A 14434-nucleotide genomic window follows, 5' to 3' on the forward strand; every position below is an offset into this window, starting at 1 on the left:
CCATCTCCTCCTCCTCCTCCTCCTCCTCTCCTTCCTCCCCGGCTGGTGCCCGCCCGCCGTGGGACGAGGGGCAGCGGGGTGTCCCCACCTGGCGCCGCAGCCCGACCTGCGGAGCTGCGGGACAAATATCGGGGATCGGCACCCCAAACGTGGGGTCAGACACCCCAGTGCTGGTACCGAGCTGCCCGCAGCAGCCTCCGCTGCCATTTCCAGGCTGTCCCTCCAGGACGGGCGCTGGAACCCTCCCAGTGCCCTCCCCGGAGCTCTGAGACGTGCTGACTCCATTTCTCACCTTTGCTTCGATTCCTCTGTCTATAAACCTGTCGTTTTCTCAGATTTCATCTGGTTGTGGCTCTTTGGACAGAAAGCACCGGGCAGGTGCTGAATCCTGGCGTGTTCGTACCCAAAATCTCCTGTAAGGGACGCGGGGCAGAGGAGCCGTAACCCCTTTTAAAAACCCCTAAGATTTCACTGTCCCCCTGTCTGTCCCCAAAATCTGACAGGAGAATTCATCCCTTGCCAGCCTGCAGAACACCCGAACCCACCTATTGTTTATTTATTTGGGGGATGTAGCCTTTGGCAGAGCTGGAAGTACAAAGTTGTAGAAGTTCTCTGACTGCATCACTTAGTTTGCAAAAGGTGAGAAAATTCAGCTTGAAGACATGAGGGGGTGACAGAGCCCAGGGAGCTGCTCCGGGCAAACACCGGGCCGGGACCGGCTGTTCCTGCTCTCCGGGATCAGCACTTTCCCTTCCCGAACACAGATAAACGCCGTTTATCCCGTTTTTCCCAAAAAACAGCGACGCCGTGCACCGACCCCCGCGCTCCCCTCAGGGGATCGAGACCCGCCACTCCCCCAACGGGACACGCCCCTTCATTACCGGGTCCACGCCCTTTCATTACCGTGACCACGCCCCTTCACCACCGTGACCACGCCCCTTCACCACCGGGACCACGCCCCTTCACCACCGGGACCACGCCCCTTCATCACCGGGACCACGCCCACCATCACCGGGGCCGGCCCCCTCGCGCCGATGGGGCGGGGCCGAGGGGGGCGTGGCGCGCGGACATTTTGTTTACATTGCGCCGGAATCAAAGGACGCCCTTAGCAACGGCGCGGCGGTTGCTAAGGGCTACCCGAATTCTCGCGAGATTCCCGCCCGGCTGTTGCTACAGGCGACACGAGTTCTCGCGAGACTCCCGGGAGATGGCGGAGGCGGCTGCGGCCAAGATGGCGGAGGCGGCGGCGGAGCTGCTGGAGCGGGCGGCGCGGCGGGACGCGGCGCTGGAGGAGCTGCGGGCCCTGCGGGTCGCCCTGGAGGCCGTGCCGCCCGCCACCCTCCGCCCCCGCCTCGGCGAGCACCACCTGGGGGCGCTCTTCGGCCTCCTCGCCGTCAATGACCGGTGAGCTCCAGCGCGGTGCCGCGGGCCTGAGCGGCCCCGCTGCTGTTCTCCCGGAGCGGGGAGCTCCTGCCGCCTCCCCGGCTCATTCCCTGCCCTCTTTCGGGTCGGGAGGTGGCACAGCGGGTTCCCTTTCCTCAAGGGCTCGGTTTTCTCTCCGTCCCGCCCAGCGAACAGGTGTCCGCGTGTGTTTCCATCCTGGAGAGGCTCCTGCAGGCCCTGGACCCCCTTTACGTGATCCAGAACCTCAGGGAAGAGCTGCAGAAGGGCCTTTTCCACCCCGATGACTCCGTGAAGATCCTCACCATGTCCCAGGTACATTTTCCTCCAGGAGGAGGGGACAGAGCTCTGTGCTGAACTCTGGCTTAGTCCCCATCTGCTCCTTCCTGCCTCTGTTTGTGATAAAAGCAGGAATTGTATCCTTCATTATCATTCCGTTATCATTTGGGATAATTACCGCGCAGTGTGCATATAATGCTTTATGATATGTCAATAATAATATCCAAAACTATGTCCTGACAAAAGCAGCTTGTGAATAAAACTTCTGCCACGTGTCCTGGTTAACGCTTTCCGTGCCAGCACTGACAGCAGGTGATGTAAGAATTAAAAGCAGCAACATTTTGATATTAAGGATACTTTAAACTATTGTGGAAACACCAAGCAGGTTGTGGGAGCTCAACACTTGTTGCATTAATATAAAAGAACAGGATTGTGGGATGCTCTGGTTTGGGATGGATTTCTGTCAATTCAGCTAGAAGCAGCTGCTCAGATGCTGTCCAGTTGAGTTTTGATCCAAAAACCTAAAAAAATTGTGGCACTGGCTTTCTGTGCAGCTGTTCCAGTGCTTGAGTATCATTACAGTGGGGGAAAAAAAATTGTTTTAAAGTTATTTTCTGTAACTCTTTGCTCAGGTTGGGAGGATTGTTGAAGACTCAGCTGCTGTCACAGAAATTCTCCACAGCCCTGAGCTGTTACGGCAAATCATAAACTGCATTGGTGGGGAGAAAATATCAGTGGCCAAAGAGGTAAACATGGCTTTATTGTCCAATTCCTCTGCAAGCTGAGGTGGCTGGATGACAATAATGAGCTCACCTCAGTGAAAACTGGATTATAATTAAAATTAAGTGTATAGCTATAGTTGATAAGTTAATCAAGAACATTGCAGCTAAACATGGTAATTTTAGATTTTCTTCTCTGCGTGGTTTTGTTCCTTTTTAGTAATAAGCTCCTGTTTTTGCTTGCAGGCCATTAAATCTCTGTCAAGAATAGCCCAGAGCCAGGAGGGTTTGGAGGCTCTGTTTGGGAGCAGCTTGTTGAGTGACCTGAGGAATGTCATGGCCACGAGTGACGTTGTTCGGTACAGGGTCTATGAGGTGGGGACGTTCCCTGGTGCTCCTGACTCTCAGCCTGGGGTTTATGGCTTTTAAATTATTGTTTCTCACTGCTTTACACACTTCCCTTCACATCTGTGTTTTATCAAAACTAGAAAGGAGTAGGAAGATTACAGCAGTGTGGGCTTTCATGATGTCATAACTTCTCTTTCCCATTTTTTGGTATAAAAGTGTGAATTACTGTTTATTTTCTAACTTGTAGTCCCTAAGGTGTTGGAAGGGCTAGACAGAATTACTAAAAACACCAGAAAGTGTTTGTTTCTCTGAAAATAAAAGTAAAATAGTTAAGTGTAGCCTCTTAACTTGTGGATGTGAAGTGCTGCTGAAGGTTTTGGAGAGACGCCAACTGCCAGTCTAGAGCTGTTTGGCAAAGGAGAAATAACACAATTTAGCCATTCTAGAGCTTAATGGGGATAGCACAGGAAGAGCTGATGGTGAGTAGAGATCAAAATCATGTGCTGTAAACTTGGAACTCCTTATGAAGTTGCTCCAGGCAAACATTTGGGTTAATGATAAAAATGTGATTAATTCCATATTTAATATATGTAGGGCTAATTAGCACCATAAGATGTATTTGGCTGTTGCTGTGAATTATTAGAATGTTTTTATAAACTGTCCTTTTTGCTTTTCTTTAGTTAATTGTGGAGATTTCATCAGTGTCAGCAGAGTCTCTGAATTACTGTGCAAGCAGTGGGTTAATCCCTGAGTTAATTGGGGAGCTGACTGGAGAGGATGTGCTGGTCAGGTACGTTGGTGAGTTTGCCAAGGAGATTTCCACCATTGTTCAAACTCTGATAAATGTGTTTGTGTGTGTCTCTTGTAAAACTCTTTTCAGAAAAACACTTCATCTGCCTCCTCTTAAACTGTCCTGAGTGTCAAATGCTTTATACCTTAATCTGAGGACCAAGCTGGAGTAATAATTGCCATGTTTGGCTGCAGTAGAAACACTTTAAGTTCTTTTACAAGTCTAAGGAGCTGAATGAGCTCAGAGAAGCTTGAACATTTGGCTTTTTTTTGCTAGGATTTCATCTTATGGATGTGATTTCTTAATCACTGAGTGCTTCAAGCCCCACCTCTAAACTGAAATAACCTTGTGTGTTGCAGAGCCACCTGCATAGAGATGGTGACCTCGCTGGCCCACACCCCCCACGGGCGGCAGTACCTGGCTCAGCAAGGAGTCATCGACAAAATCTCCAACATCATCCTGGGGGCAGAGTCAGATCCCTTCTCCAGCTTCTATCTGCCAGGTGACACCATGCATTCCTTCTTTCCAGGGTTTGCTGCTTGCTTTGGTGATGAGTTCAATTGGCAGCACTGTTAAGCCTCTCTGTTGAAAGCTCAGGGGGAAATTTTGAATATTAGATCGGATATGTAAAATATTGGATATTTCAAAAATGCTGAAGGACAGTCTGACACACAAAGGATGTTCCTCAGTAGGAGTGGTAAGATCTGGACAGGCTGTGCTGTAGCTTTAAAGTTTGTGTTATTGTAGCCTTTTTTAGGAATACAAACATCATGAATTAAGCAACGGTCAAAATATTTGGCTTGTTGCTTAGTTCTGTCTTATTTTGAGCTTTTTCCCAACACTATTCAGACTTAATAACACATGTTTAGGGACAAATCAGTCTCACATAAATGTACATTTAATTTTGCCGTTGCTGAAGTTACTGTTCTTCCACTCAGAGCTTTTTTTGGTCTTGTTTTCTCAGGATTTGTTAAATTTTTTGGCAATCTGGCTGTTGTGGACAGTCCCCAGCAGATCTGTGAGCGCTACCCTGTCTTTATGGAAAAAGTCTTTGAAATGGCAGAAAGTCAGGATCCAACCATGATTGGAGTGGCTGTGGACACACTGGGAATCCTGGGATCAAATATGGAAGGCAAACAGGTTTTACAGAAAGCTAGTTAGTATCTTTTTTTTATTTCACTAAAACCTTTTCATTATAATATAAGAGTGAATTGGTTTGGGGTGATACAAAAAGGAATTGAAAAATGTATTCTCTTATCTAATGAATATATTTATAATGTAGCTGTAATGGGTAACTGTATTCCTGTAGAGATCTGGCTGAGTTAATTAAAAGCACTTTGTTTTTGTTTTGAAAGGAAGTAGATTTCAAAATCTCTTAAGCAAAATAGGGCACCAGGCCAAGAATGCCCCCACTGAGTTACGGCTTCGGTGCTTGGATGCGATTTCATCTCTGCTTTACTTGCCTGTAAGTTGGAGTTTTTGTCTTTGTTTTTTCTTTAAATCTCCAAGAGTGAAATCATCACACACCTGAGTAATTGTGAGGACACATTTTACAGCCTCTAGGCTGGGTAGCAGTGGTGCTTTCAGGGTTCTGAATCATTGATTTACTGTTTTGAAGTTCCCTGATTGATTTGCTTAAAGGTTTGGGTTTGTTTGTAAGGAGCCAGGTGTTCTGAAATGTTAATAAAAAAGGAAGTCAAGGCTTCATTGATGAGGGAATGAGAGTAAAGGTTCATATCCTTGTGCTCAGAGGGATGGGGGCAAACTGCTCCAGTCCCTGTGGTCTTTGGGGTCTGGGTTACCAGTGGAGCTCTGAATGGGTGATTAAACCATTTGAGCACATCATGGAAACCTGAAAGCTTTTCACAATCCTGATCAAACTCTTTCATTTTTGTGATTTACATAGCCAGACCAGCAGACAGAAGACCTTTTAAGAATGACTGAATCCTGGTTCACATCCCTGTCCAGCCAGCCCCTGGAGCTGTTCAGGAGCATCAGTACTCAGCCATTCCCTGATCTCCACTGTGGGGCTTTGCGGGTGTTTACTGTGAGTGCTTTTGGTTTTCAACATCAGGGAGTGATTTGTGTTGCCATTCAGTTTCAGATTTATTTATTTCTTTGAAGGGAATACCATAAATTTCTTGTTAAAGCCCAGAAGTGGTCAGAAAAAGGCCTTTTTCCTCATGCCCCACTTGGCATCCCCATGTAAATAATGCAGCAGACACATCGTGTCTGTAATGCTAATTTTCTCATAAATTGGAGAGGGGAAAAAAGGCAAGAGCTTTGCTCTAAGGTGCTGCTTCTATACCAGAGGCACTGCTGTGATAATTCCCTCAAAACTTTGAGGATAAGCACTGAGCTCTACTTGTTCTCCAGTGCTAAACCCTGCTGCTTGATTTGAGTGGTGGTTTTGTATCTGATTTAATTTTTCCTGTTCCTTGTCCATGTACCAAAAACCCTACTGTGTAACTGCTTTTCTGGGGTTTTATAATGTTTTCCCTCTCTCTCACATATTTGTCTTCCTGTTCAGGCCATTGCAAATCAACCATGGGCCCAGAAGCTGATGGTGAACAGCCCAGGGTTTGTGGAGTACGTCGTGGACAGATCTGTGGAGCCTGACAAAGCTTCAAAGGATGCTAAATACGAACTGGTGAAAGCCCTGGTGAACTCCAAAACCATTGCAGAGATCTTTGGCAATCAGTACTACCTGAGGCTCAGGGCTTACCTGCATGAGGGCCCCTATTATGTTAAAGCAGTTTCTACTACAGCTGTGGAAGGAGCAGAATAATGTCCTTGGTGTCTGGAGTCCCCTTCCTGCAGAACACAGTCCTTTCACAGGTGTTGAGGTACAAAGGTGTAAAAACTCTCCACACTGGAGGTTGTCTCTTTAAAGGAACGTGAAGATATTTTGGCTCTATTTGAAATGAGTCAGGAGAGCAAATTAAAGGCTGTTTGATATTTCCCCCTAAAATGTCATGGCAGAAGTTCCCTGTATGCTTCATGGTACAGGTAACCCAGGTGAGCACTTAGCAGCTCCTGATTGTGTTTTATTTGGCAGGATTTATCAGTGTTTGTTTAAATTGTTCTTTGGTTTGGAATTTCTGTTGTGTTTTCTCAGTAGGTTACAGTTCAGTTAAAAAAACCACCAAAACACCTCAAGGTTTGTAACCTCAGATGCTGCCATAATTTCTATTCTTTTTTAGTTCATTTTTTTACCTGCCAAAGTTGGCACTTGCATGGAACACTCTTTGTTCTGTCAGAATCCTGTTGCTGAATAAGCCAGTGACTGTCCACGAGGGAGTATGGATTGGATTCTCTTGTTTTCAGCCTGCTGGATGTGAATCTTGCTGGAATAAATAATCCTAAATATTGTTTACATTTTCTCCTGAGGATTAAAACAAATAAGTTTTTAGCCCTTTTAAAAACAAATCAATGCACTCTGTAGGGATCAAACCCACCTGGGAGCTTTGTCTCCCTTCTTGGCTGTGCTGTGGGGTGGCAGCTCAGTTTAATGGCTGGAGCACTACAAGGCTACTTCAAACCAAATCTTGAATTGTTTACACTATTTTTTAACAGAAATACATTTTTTTAAAGTATTATTTAAAGAAATGTGGTATTTTAGTTACCTGAGTTAGACTAAAAGGGGTGAGAACATGGAGCTCTCATGTTGAAGGGAGTGAATGTACTGGGAGTATGGCAATGTGGTGTCTTAGGATGTTGGAATCTTCTTTTGAAGATGTCAGAACTGGGACAGAATCAGGAGTGGCTGGGCACTCCAGTGACATGGGAATGCCTTTTCCCATAAACAGAGACCACAGGGGACTTTCTGTCAAAGCCTTGTGTTCTTTTTGTTAAGGGGGAGCAAAACAAAGCATTTAATTACTGCTTTGGGGCTCATTTTAGTAATGTGTCAGCCAGGTGTGTAACTGTGGGAAGCACTGACCCCATGTCCCTGTGCTGCCAGGGGAAGCAGGAGGATCCTGTCCTGCAGGAACTCTGGTTTTGCCTGTGGTAGCTGGAGGTGCAGCTGGCATTGCTGCCAAAAATTGCTGCCCAGGAGTCCAGGTGGGCTCAGAGGAGCTGGGGGAGATCCCTTAATGTTTGCTAAGCTGTCTAAGTGCAGGTGAAGTGCCTTGTTTCTCACCACCCAAGATGTCCCCAAGTTGTCATCCTACATCCCAGTGCTGCTGCTTTTATCCTAAATGTGCCCAATAAACATCTGCCAGTGAGAAATGTGTCTTGTGACTGGAGAGAGCACGGGGGCTTCATGAATCCTGCATCCAGCAAACACATCAGAGCACTAAAAGGAAATCAAAAGTGTAGAAGTCCTTAGCTTGCACTTGTTCTGGGCAGTTCAGCTCTGTTATTTTAGGTGGCTTTGTGTGCTGGTGGCTCTGTACGAGCCATATGCTGAAATGTCAGTAAAATAAATCAATATATAAACCTGTTCTGCAATTCATGAGCCTCTTCCATGTGTGTTTTCAGCTGGTACTTTTGAAAGCTACTCTGTGTGCTGAGTATTTAGCATCTGCTTTGCATGGCACACTTGCCAAAGACAATATTTTAGAATGTGCAGAGATGCCAAACAAGGGGATTTTTTTATGTATACACATATGCTTTATTTTGTTGAGCTTTGAGCTCAGTGTTGATTGATTAATTGATCACTTTCCCCTTATTACTCAGATGCAGTTCCCTGCCCATGCTGTACATTGCCATATGGATTACATGCTGCTGCTGTATCTGATAGAAATGACAAAATTGGAGTGTGTTGTTTTTGTCATCCCCCCTTAAAGTAACAGGTGGAGATAATTGAGGAAAAAACACGAAGTGGAATGCTGGAGAGTTGAGGTAACATGCTGAACATTTGGTTTAGAAACCAAAAAACCCCAAACCAAACCTTGTCATTTGATGGATGTTGACAAGCAGCATTACTTGAGGAATTTCCACGATGGCTCAGTGTCTGTTCCTGCTGGAGCTGCTCTGTTTCTCTCAGCCTGCTCAGAAGCAGCTCCTTTTGTGGATGGAAAGCTTCTCCTTTGTTACAGAATTCTTTGGAGGTAGGTGATACCTCACTCACATAAAACAGTTTTGAAGACTCTAAAGTCTGAAAAACCCTGGATATAGACAAAGTCTGTTGGAATACTGTTTTTTACTTCCATGCATGCACTTGTAGGTACTTACAGAGGCAGAGTACATCCAGTTCTGCTCTGTCACTCTGTAGCAGAATTCATCTGCTGCTGAAGGGAAAAGAGCAAACTTTGGGAGGGGATCCTCAGTACTGAATGTTAACTGGATAACACAGCTGATGAAAGAAAATCCAGCCTCTTTTTGCAGAAGTTGAACATTAATTGACAAAATGAAGGAGCTCATTTTTTATCTTATCCAAGTTGAACTGTTTGAACTTATCAATGTAGGTCAGAACCTTGCAGGACACCAGGCTGTAGTAGGTTTCCAGTAAGGAACAATCTTCCCCATTGCTTGTTTCCTTCCAGTCTTGAAATAGCTCGTCCTCTCTCATGTCAGAGGAGGTAAAAATGAATTTATAGCAGCATCGATTGTAGCTGATGTGCTTCTCCCCAGCAAAGCGGGAGCTGTGCCTGGCAGTGATGCCAGCTCTCTGAGCACAGATCCCTACAAAGGCAGCTGGGGGCACTGCCAGGGGCACCTCCCTGGCAGCCACGTAAACCTTGCGAGCCACGTCCTGGGACATGAGGAAAGCGCTGCCGTGGCAGAAATCCGGGTAGAACTCCTCGGGGTATTGATGGATGGGGACAAAGCCGGGGCTCTGGGGGTCCCTGTCGGGCACTCCGTGATGAACCACCCTCCCAAGGTAGATGTCCTCCAGCTGGGTTAAGCTCAGCAGGTACCCAGCCAGGCTGGCAACACCCACAAACACATCCTGGGCTGTGTGAAGGATGTACCTGGCATGGGGACAGAAAGTCACCGTCCACTCCACGCTCATCAGCATCTTCTGTGTCTGCGTCTGGGGGGAATCGATGAAACTGCCTTCAATAATGTCTCGGTGCTTTTGAGCCTCTTCATTGATCTCCAGCTGGGTGCTTGCTGCAGCTGCCTTCCCTACAGCAAACAGAGTCAGGACGCTGTAACCCCTGGAGCCTGTCGCATTGCCCCAGGTCTGCCTGATCACGTTGCGCCTTGTCCTGTTCTCTGGGCTGCTGCAGACAACAATGAGCAGAAATATCTCTTGATTGGAGCAAGTCACTGCACTGCTGCTGGTGTGAGAGAGGTTGGCCTTCAGAGGATCCAGATCCAGCTTCCTGGCCCTCTCCCTGATCTCCAGAGCCTTTGCATCGGTGTATGACAGAGGCAGGGAATGCAGGAAGTACTGCTCCAGTAAATCTGCCCCAAAAAGCAGCATGTGGAAAAGCAAGACATTGAAGAGGATGAAGCACCACTGGTGTGTGCGGAGCCTGCAGAGGGTCAGCTGGGGAACAGGAACATGGACACTGAATTCTCTTGCCTCTCAAACCAAAAGGCTTTCCATTATTTTACAATATATCCATGCAAAGCAATCACAACTTTTTAGACCTTTCTGGTCCTTGTATTATGAGTGTGAGGCTTTTTTTTTCCCTAGAAACTTAAGGAATCTACTTGTGGCACAGTGACACCCCAAACTGAGAAGGATGGTACCATGTTGAAAGCTTCTTTCTGTGCATCCATGTGTGGAAAATACTGAAGAATGACTTGCTATGAGTAATTTTTCACAATTTTTAGCTTGTTACTGAAGGCCTTAGTATGTCCTTGAAGAACTTTGGGTACTTGGCCTGACCCTGCCCTATGAAAGCTGTCAGGGTTAGAATCCAGAGGGAAAGGCTGGGTTGGATGGGGCTTGGAGCAACATGGGGAAGTGGAAGGTGTCCCTGCCCATGGCAGGGGGTGGGATGAGATGGTCTTTAGGGTCCCTTCCAACCCCAAGCCTGTGAAAGCTGTAAGAGGCTGCAGCACTTACCTGCATGGTGCTGGGAGCTGTCCCTGCAGCAGGGGCTCTCTGGGCAGTTTCTCCTGGCTGTGGCTGTATCTGTGTCTGCAGGATCCAGTTACTGCCCGGTGCCTGCAGCCTCTGGCTCCCACCTCACCTGCCTGGGTGCAGGAAAGATGATCCCCGGGGCTGATCGTGTTGCAGCCACATAAAACACAAAGCAAACAAAACCCTGGCCTTTCCCTTTATTAATTTCTGGCACTCTGAGAAATAAGTGAAGCAAATGCTGGGGCTCACTTGGTCACAGGAATCCCTGGAACTGTTGAGTCTGTCCTTGATCTGTTGCTTTGCTGCTGGCCCTGGGGGCTGTGTTTTCAGAGCTGTGCCATTGTGGTGTCGGTCCCGCAGTCTGGGGCAGTCGCTGAGCGCTCTGCATCTCCTGAGCTGGAGCTTTGGGGTGTGAACTCGTGGGTTTGCCGTGTGTGGGGTGCTGGAGGACACCCCGAGTGGGCCAGGCTGGCTCCAGCACACGGGGCTGTGGCCTGGGCAGGCTCTGGCCTGGGCTGCTCCCCGTGTTGCTGTTGGCTCAGCCGCGGCTGTGCCGGAGCTGACGGGGCTGGGGAGCCACAGGGACCTGGAAGTGCTGCAGGGGGAAGTGCCAAAGACACCACAAACAGGATGGAGCTGTCAGCAGGGGGAGAGTTGGCTTTGGCAGTGGGGACCACTGAGGGGAGAGGGGCTTGTGGGTCCCCAGCAGCGCCCTGGGAGGGCAGGGAAGGGTTGGGTGATGTCTGAGGGTGGATTGAGGTGGGATGTGCTGGCTGTGTGGGAACTCCAGCCTCCCTGGGACAGCAGGGAGATCAGGATTTCTTTTTCATTTTAAGAAGATTTCTCAGAGGTCAGGGTGCATTTCTGTTCTGCATCCTTGGGTGAGAGGAGAACACAGCACTGCTCTGGTTTGTCTTGGCTGGACCATTGCAAGGCTCCCTGCAGCATCCTTAGGGCAGCCTGGATTAGCCCAATGTCCCAGGGATGTGGAGAAGAGCTTTGATTTCTGCCTTGAGGGGGCCAGGGTTAATCCCCAGCTCTGGCTGAGCTGCTCAGCTCTCCCAGCTGTGTTGATAGAGGGAACAGAGGAATTACAGAAGAAACCAGGTTCCCAAAATCTGCTCACAGCTTGGAAGTGCTTCTTACCCCACTGAAAAACCCCAAAACATTCACAGTGTGCAAGTCCCAGGGTGGATTTCTGCTTCAGGCTCTCCAAAAATAGGGAAAGCTCCTTCCCCAGCGCTTGTGTGTCAGCTGGGCCACAGCCTCATCTGGCCCAGCCTCGCACTCTGCAATCCTCACAGAAGTTCTTTGCTTTGAAGCTGGGTGAGCTGTCAGCATGGGAAGTGTCAGTTAAATGTGAGCCCTGAAATAAAAGGCTAATAAGGAAATATTTTTCATGTACAGTAATACAGCCCTGCAACTCCAGTTACCCATTCTGGGGAAAAAAAATTCCTTCTTTGAAGATATTCTGTCTCCAGCTGAATCATTTAATCAGCAAATAAATACCAGCATTTACAACCTCTTACATTAAATTTTGAATATATTTATAATAATAAAATAATGATAATAATAAGCCCCACATGTGTATCATCCCTGGTGCAATTAGGCCCAGCGTGGTGCTGGCAGCACTGCTGAAGCCATTCCTTTAGCACTGCTCTGTGGTGGCAGCAGCAACTTTGATACCAAATATATAAAATCAACACTCCCCAACCCCAGCCAGAGCACAGGCAGCTCTTGGATGTGGGTTTTTATTTATCCACAGAGCTTGGTGGAGTCCCCCTGGGAGAAAGCTGAGGAATAGCAAGGCAAAGACTGCTGAAGGGGAAACTGAGTCCCTCAGCTCCAGGAAGTTTGCCTGGGGGTGATCCTTCCATCACCTTTAACCTCAGGTTTCAGGCAAACACAACACCTAGCAGCTCATGTGGGACCTCATCTCAAGTCTCAGAAGGGTGAAGTGAAGCTCCTTTGGGGAAATCTTCACTCCCAGGGAGATCCAAGAGTTCCCTGGAGAGGAGTGAATTCAGGACCCTGGAATGGTGAAGTTAGGTCAGTGGGGATGGGAATGCTGTTCCTACAGCTGCACTGAGACCTTGCACAATCCTGGGGGTGTAAATTAGGCAGTCACACAGGACAGAAGATTTTCCTGAGCCTCAGGGCTAGAATTTGCTTTCTGTGAGATGTTTTCACATTTTCATTAAATTTCATGTCCAAGTAAATCTCACTACAGAAGTAGGGATGTAACACTGTGAGCAACTTGAGCTTCCTGAACCTGTGAGTGCTCAGACTGAAGGATGTTTGGGTTTGATTTCTTGGAGAGCAGGTATTTTGTGATACCCAAAGATCAAAGCAGAGCTGCCAGGAGAGTGGTGGGAGATGCTGTTGAGCAGGAGGAGCCCGGGGCGGGCAGTGGGTGCTGCAGGGGAGCAGCAGAACCTGCAGCTCCTTAAAACGTCTCCTAAAGTCTCCTGGCTTCCCTCCCAGTGCTGGGAACATTTGGAAGGGGGAGCAGAGCCTGGCTTCCCTCAGTTCTGCTCGACTTCACTTTGTGAAAATGCGAAGGCTTTGGATGACGCACCGTGCTCAGGCGATGGAGCAGGGGAGGGTGGATGGATGGGATTGATGGGGAAAATCCAGTCAAAATTTGGTTTCCCAATATAAATTTGTTCAAATGTGAAAGCTGGAGTTCAGCCTGCCCTAGAAGTCCTTCTCAGGAGGGTGGACACCCCTCTCTGTGCCCACCGTGGTGCCCCTGCTCCTGGGCTCTTCCCAAAAGCCAGGTTCATTCCCACAAGCACATTTCCCAATTTTCACTTGCTGCCTTCTGCTCCAGGGACAGCTCAGAACCCTCTGTGGATCCCACCTGGCACAACCTCCCTTTCCACGAGGCATTCCCTGTGCTCTCATGGATTCACCTGTCTGATTCTAGGGCTCAGAGATGCCCCTTGTCACCCCAGCCAGGATGCTCTGGGAACACAAAGCACTCCCAGGTTTCCAACAAATTTTGGATGCTACACAAAGGATCCCCTTTATTCCAACCTGCCTTTTGCAGTTTCAGCAGCACACACAGACCTGAGAGCACGAGGGGGACCTGTCTGGGTTTTAATAACAGCATCAGTTGCAATAAATAGAGATGGTTGTTTAGATCTTAGTCACCTAAAAGCAATGTTTGTGCTTGAAGACATGATTCAGCTCTTGCAGGCAGTTCTTCACCTCGCATTCTCCATGGGGCTTGGGAAATTATGGAAGAGGCTTTGTAAGAGTTCTACAGTGCATGTTGCACTTGTTATTTGATATTCAGTGTCCCTCTGGGTATTAAATAAAAGTAGAAACCTGAAAACCATGCAGACAAAGCTGAACACTGACAAGCAGACAAACATCTCTGTGGTTCCCAATGTGCAGATGAAGGTGTCTTTGCTTCTGATTTAATGGCTCAGTTGATGAGGCTAAAACCACATTTTTATAGCCAAGTTTCCTGCATTCTTCTTTTTGTTTCACATACATCAGTCTAGGAGTTACAGAGCTCTCTCCTTTTTTATGGTATGTTTGATTATTCCTTCTTGAGATTAATGACAGCTTTGACAATTCCCTACCTCTGTATTCCTGGATCACGACAGCCTCAACCCCCTGTGTGTTCTGCAGTTCTGCATTCAGCCTTGGGATCTCTGAGTTAAACATGAGCTGAGTGGAAAGAGCCTAAACTTGTGTGAAATGCTGAGTTGTGAGGCCACAGGGCCCAGTGGGGTCCCCAAGTGCTCTCCCTGCCAAGATGTCAACTTGACAGAAAAGTTGCTTATTTTGCAGTGGACCAGCCTTGTTGTTATTAATTCTTAGACTGTGCCATGTGAGTTGCTTTTTTGATGTTTTTTTGTGCTTTTTTCCTGGCCCTTTCATTCCCTGCAGGCTGTA

The 14434-nt window shown here is 47.7% G+C and overlaps 2 protein-coding genes across 2 annotated transcripts; one reads left to right on the plus strand and one right to left on the minus strand.

The window, feature by feature from the left end:
* The first annotated feature begins 1192 nt into the window (after positions 1–1192).
* PSMD5 (proteasome 26S subunit, non-ATPase 5) lies at positions 1193–7992 on the plus strand. The gene is made up of 10 exons (XM_015645244.1): positions 1193–1404; positions 1572–1716; positions 2313–2426; positions 2646–2774; positions 3428–3537; positions 3897–4039; positions 4502–4693; positions 4893–5002; positions 5444–5584; positions 6068–7992. The coding sequence occupies exons 1-10, from the start codon at positions 1208–1210 to the stop codon at positions 6323–6325; spliced, it is 1539 nt and encodes a 512-aa protein (XP_015500730.1). The 5' UTR covers positions 1193–1207; the 3' UTR covers positions 6326–7992.
* Positions 7993–8881: 889 nt separating this feature from the next.
* Positions 8882–10513, minus strand: LOC107212218 (putative UDP-GlcNAc:betaGal beta-1,3-N-acetylglucosaminyltransferase LOC100288842). Its single transcript, XM_033518537.1, has 2 exons — positions 10508–10513; positions 8882–9982 (listed from the first exon to the last, which is right to left on the minus strand). Exons 1-2 carry the CDS (start codon positions 10511–10513, stop codon positions 8882–8884), a joined length of 1107 nt encoding a protein of 368 aa, XP_033374428.1.
* Between the last annotated feature and the right edge of the window lie 3921 nt (positions 10514–14434).

Source organism: Parus major, chromosome 17, assembly GCF_001522545.3.
Source record: "Parus major isolate Abel chromosome 17, Parus_major1.1, whole genome shotgun sequence".
NCBI lineage: Eukaryota > Metazoa > Chordata > Aves > Passeriformes > Paridae > Parus > Parus major.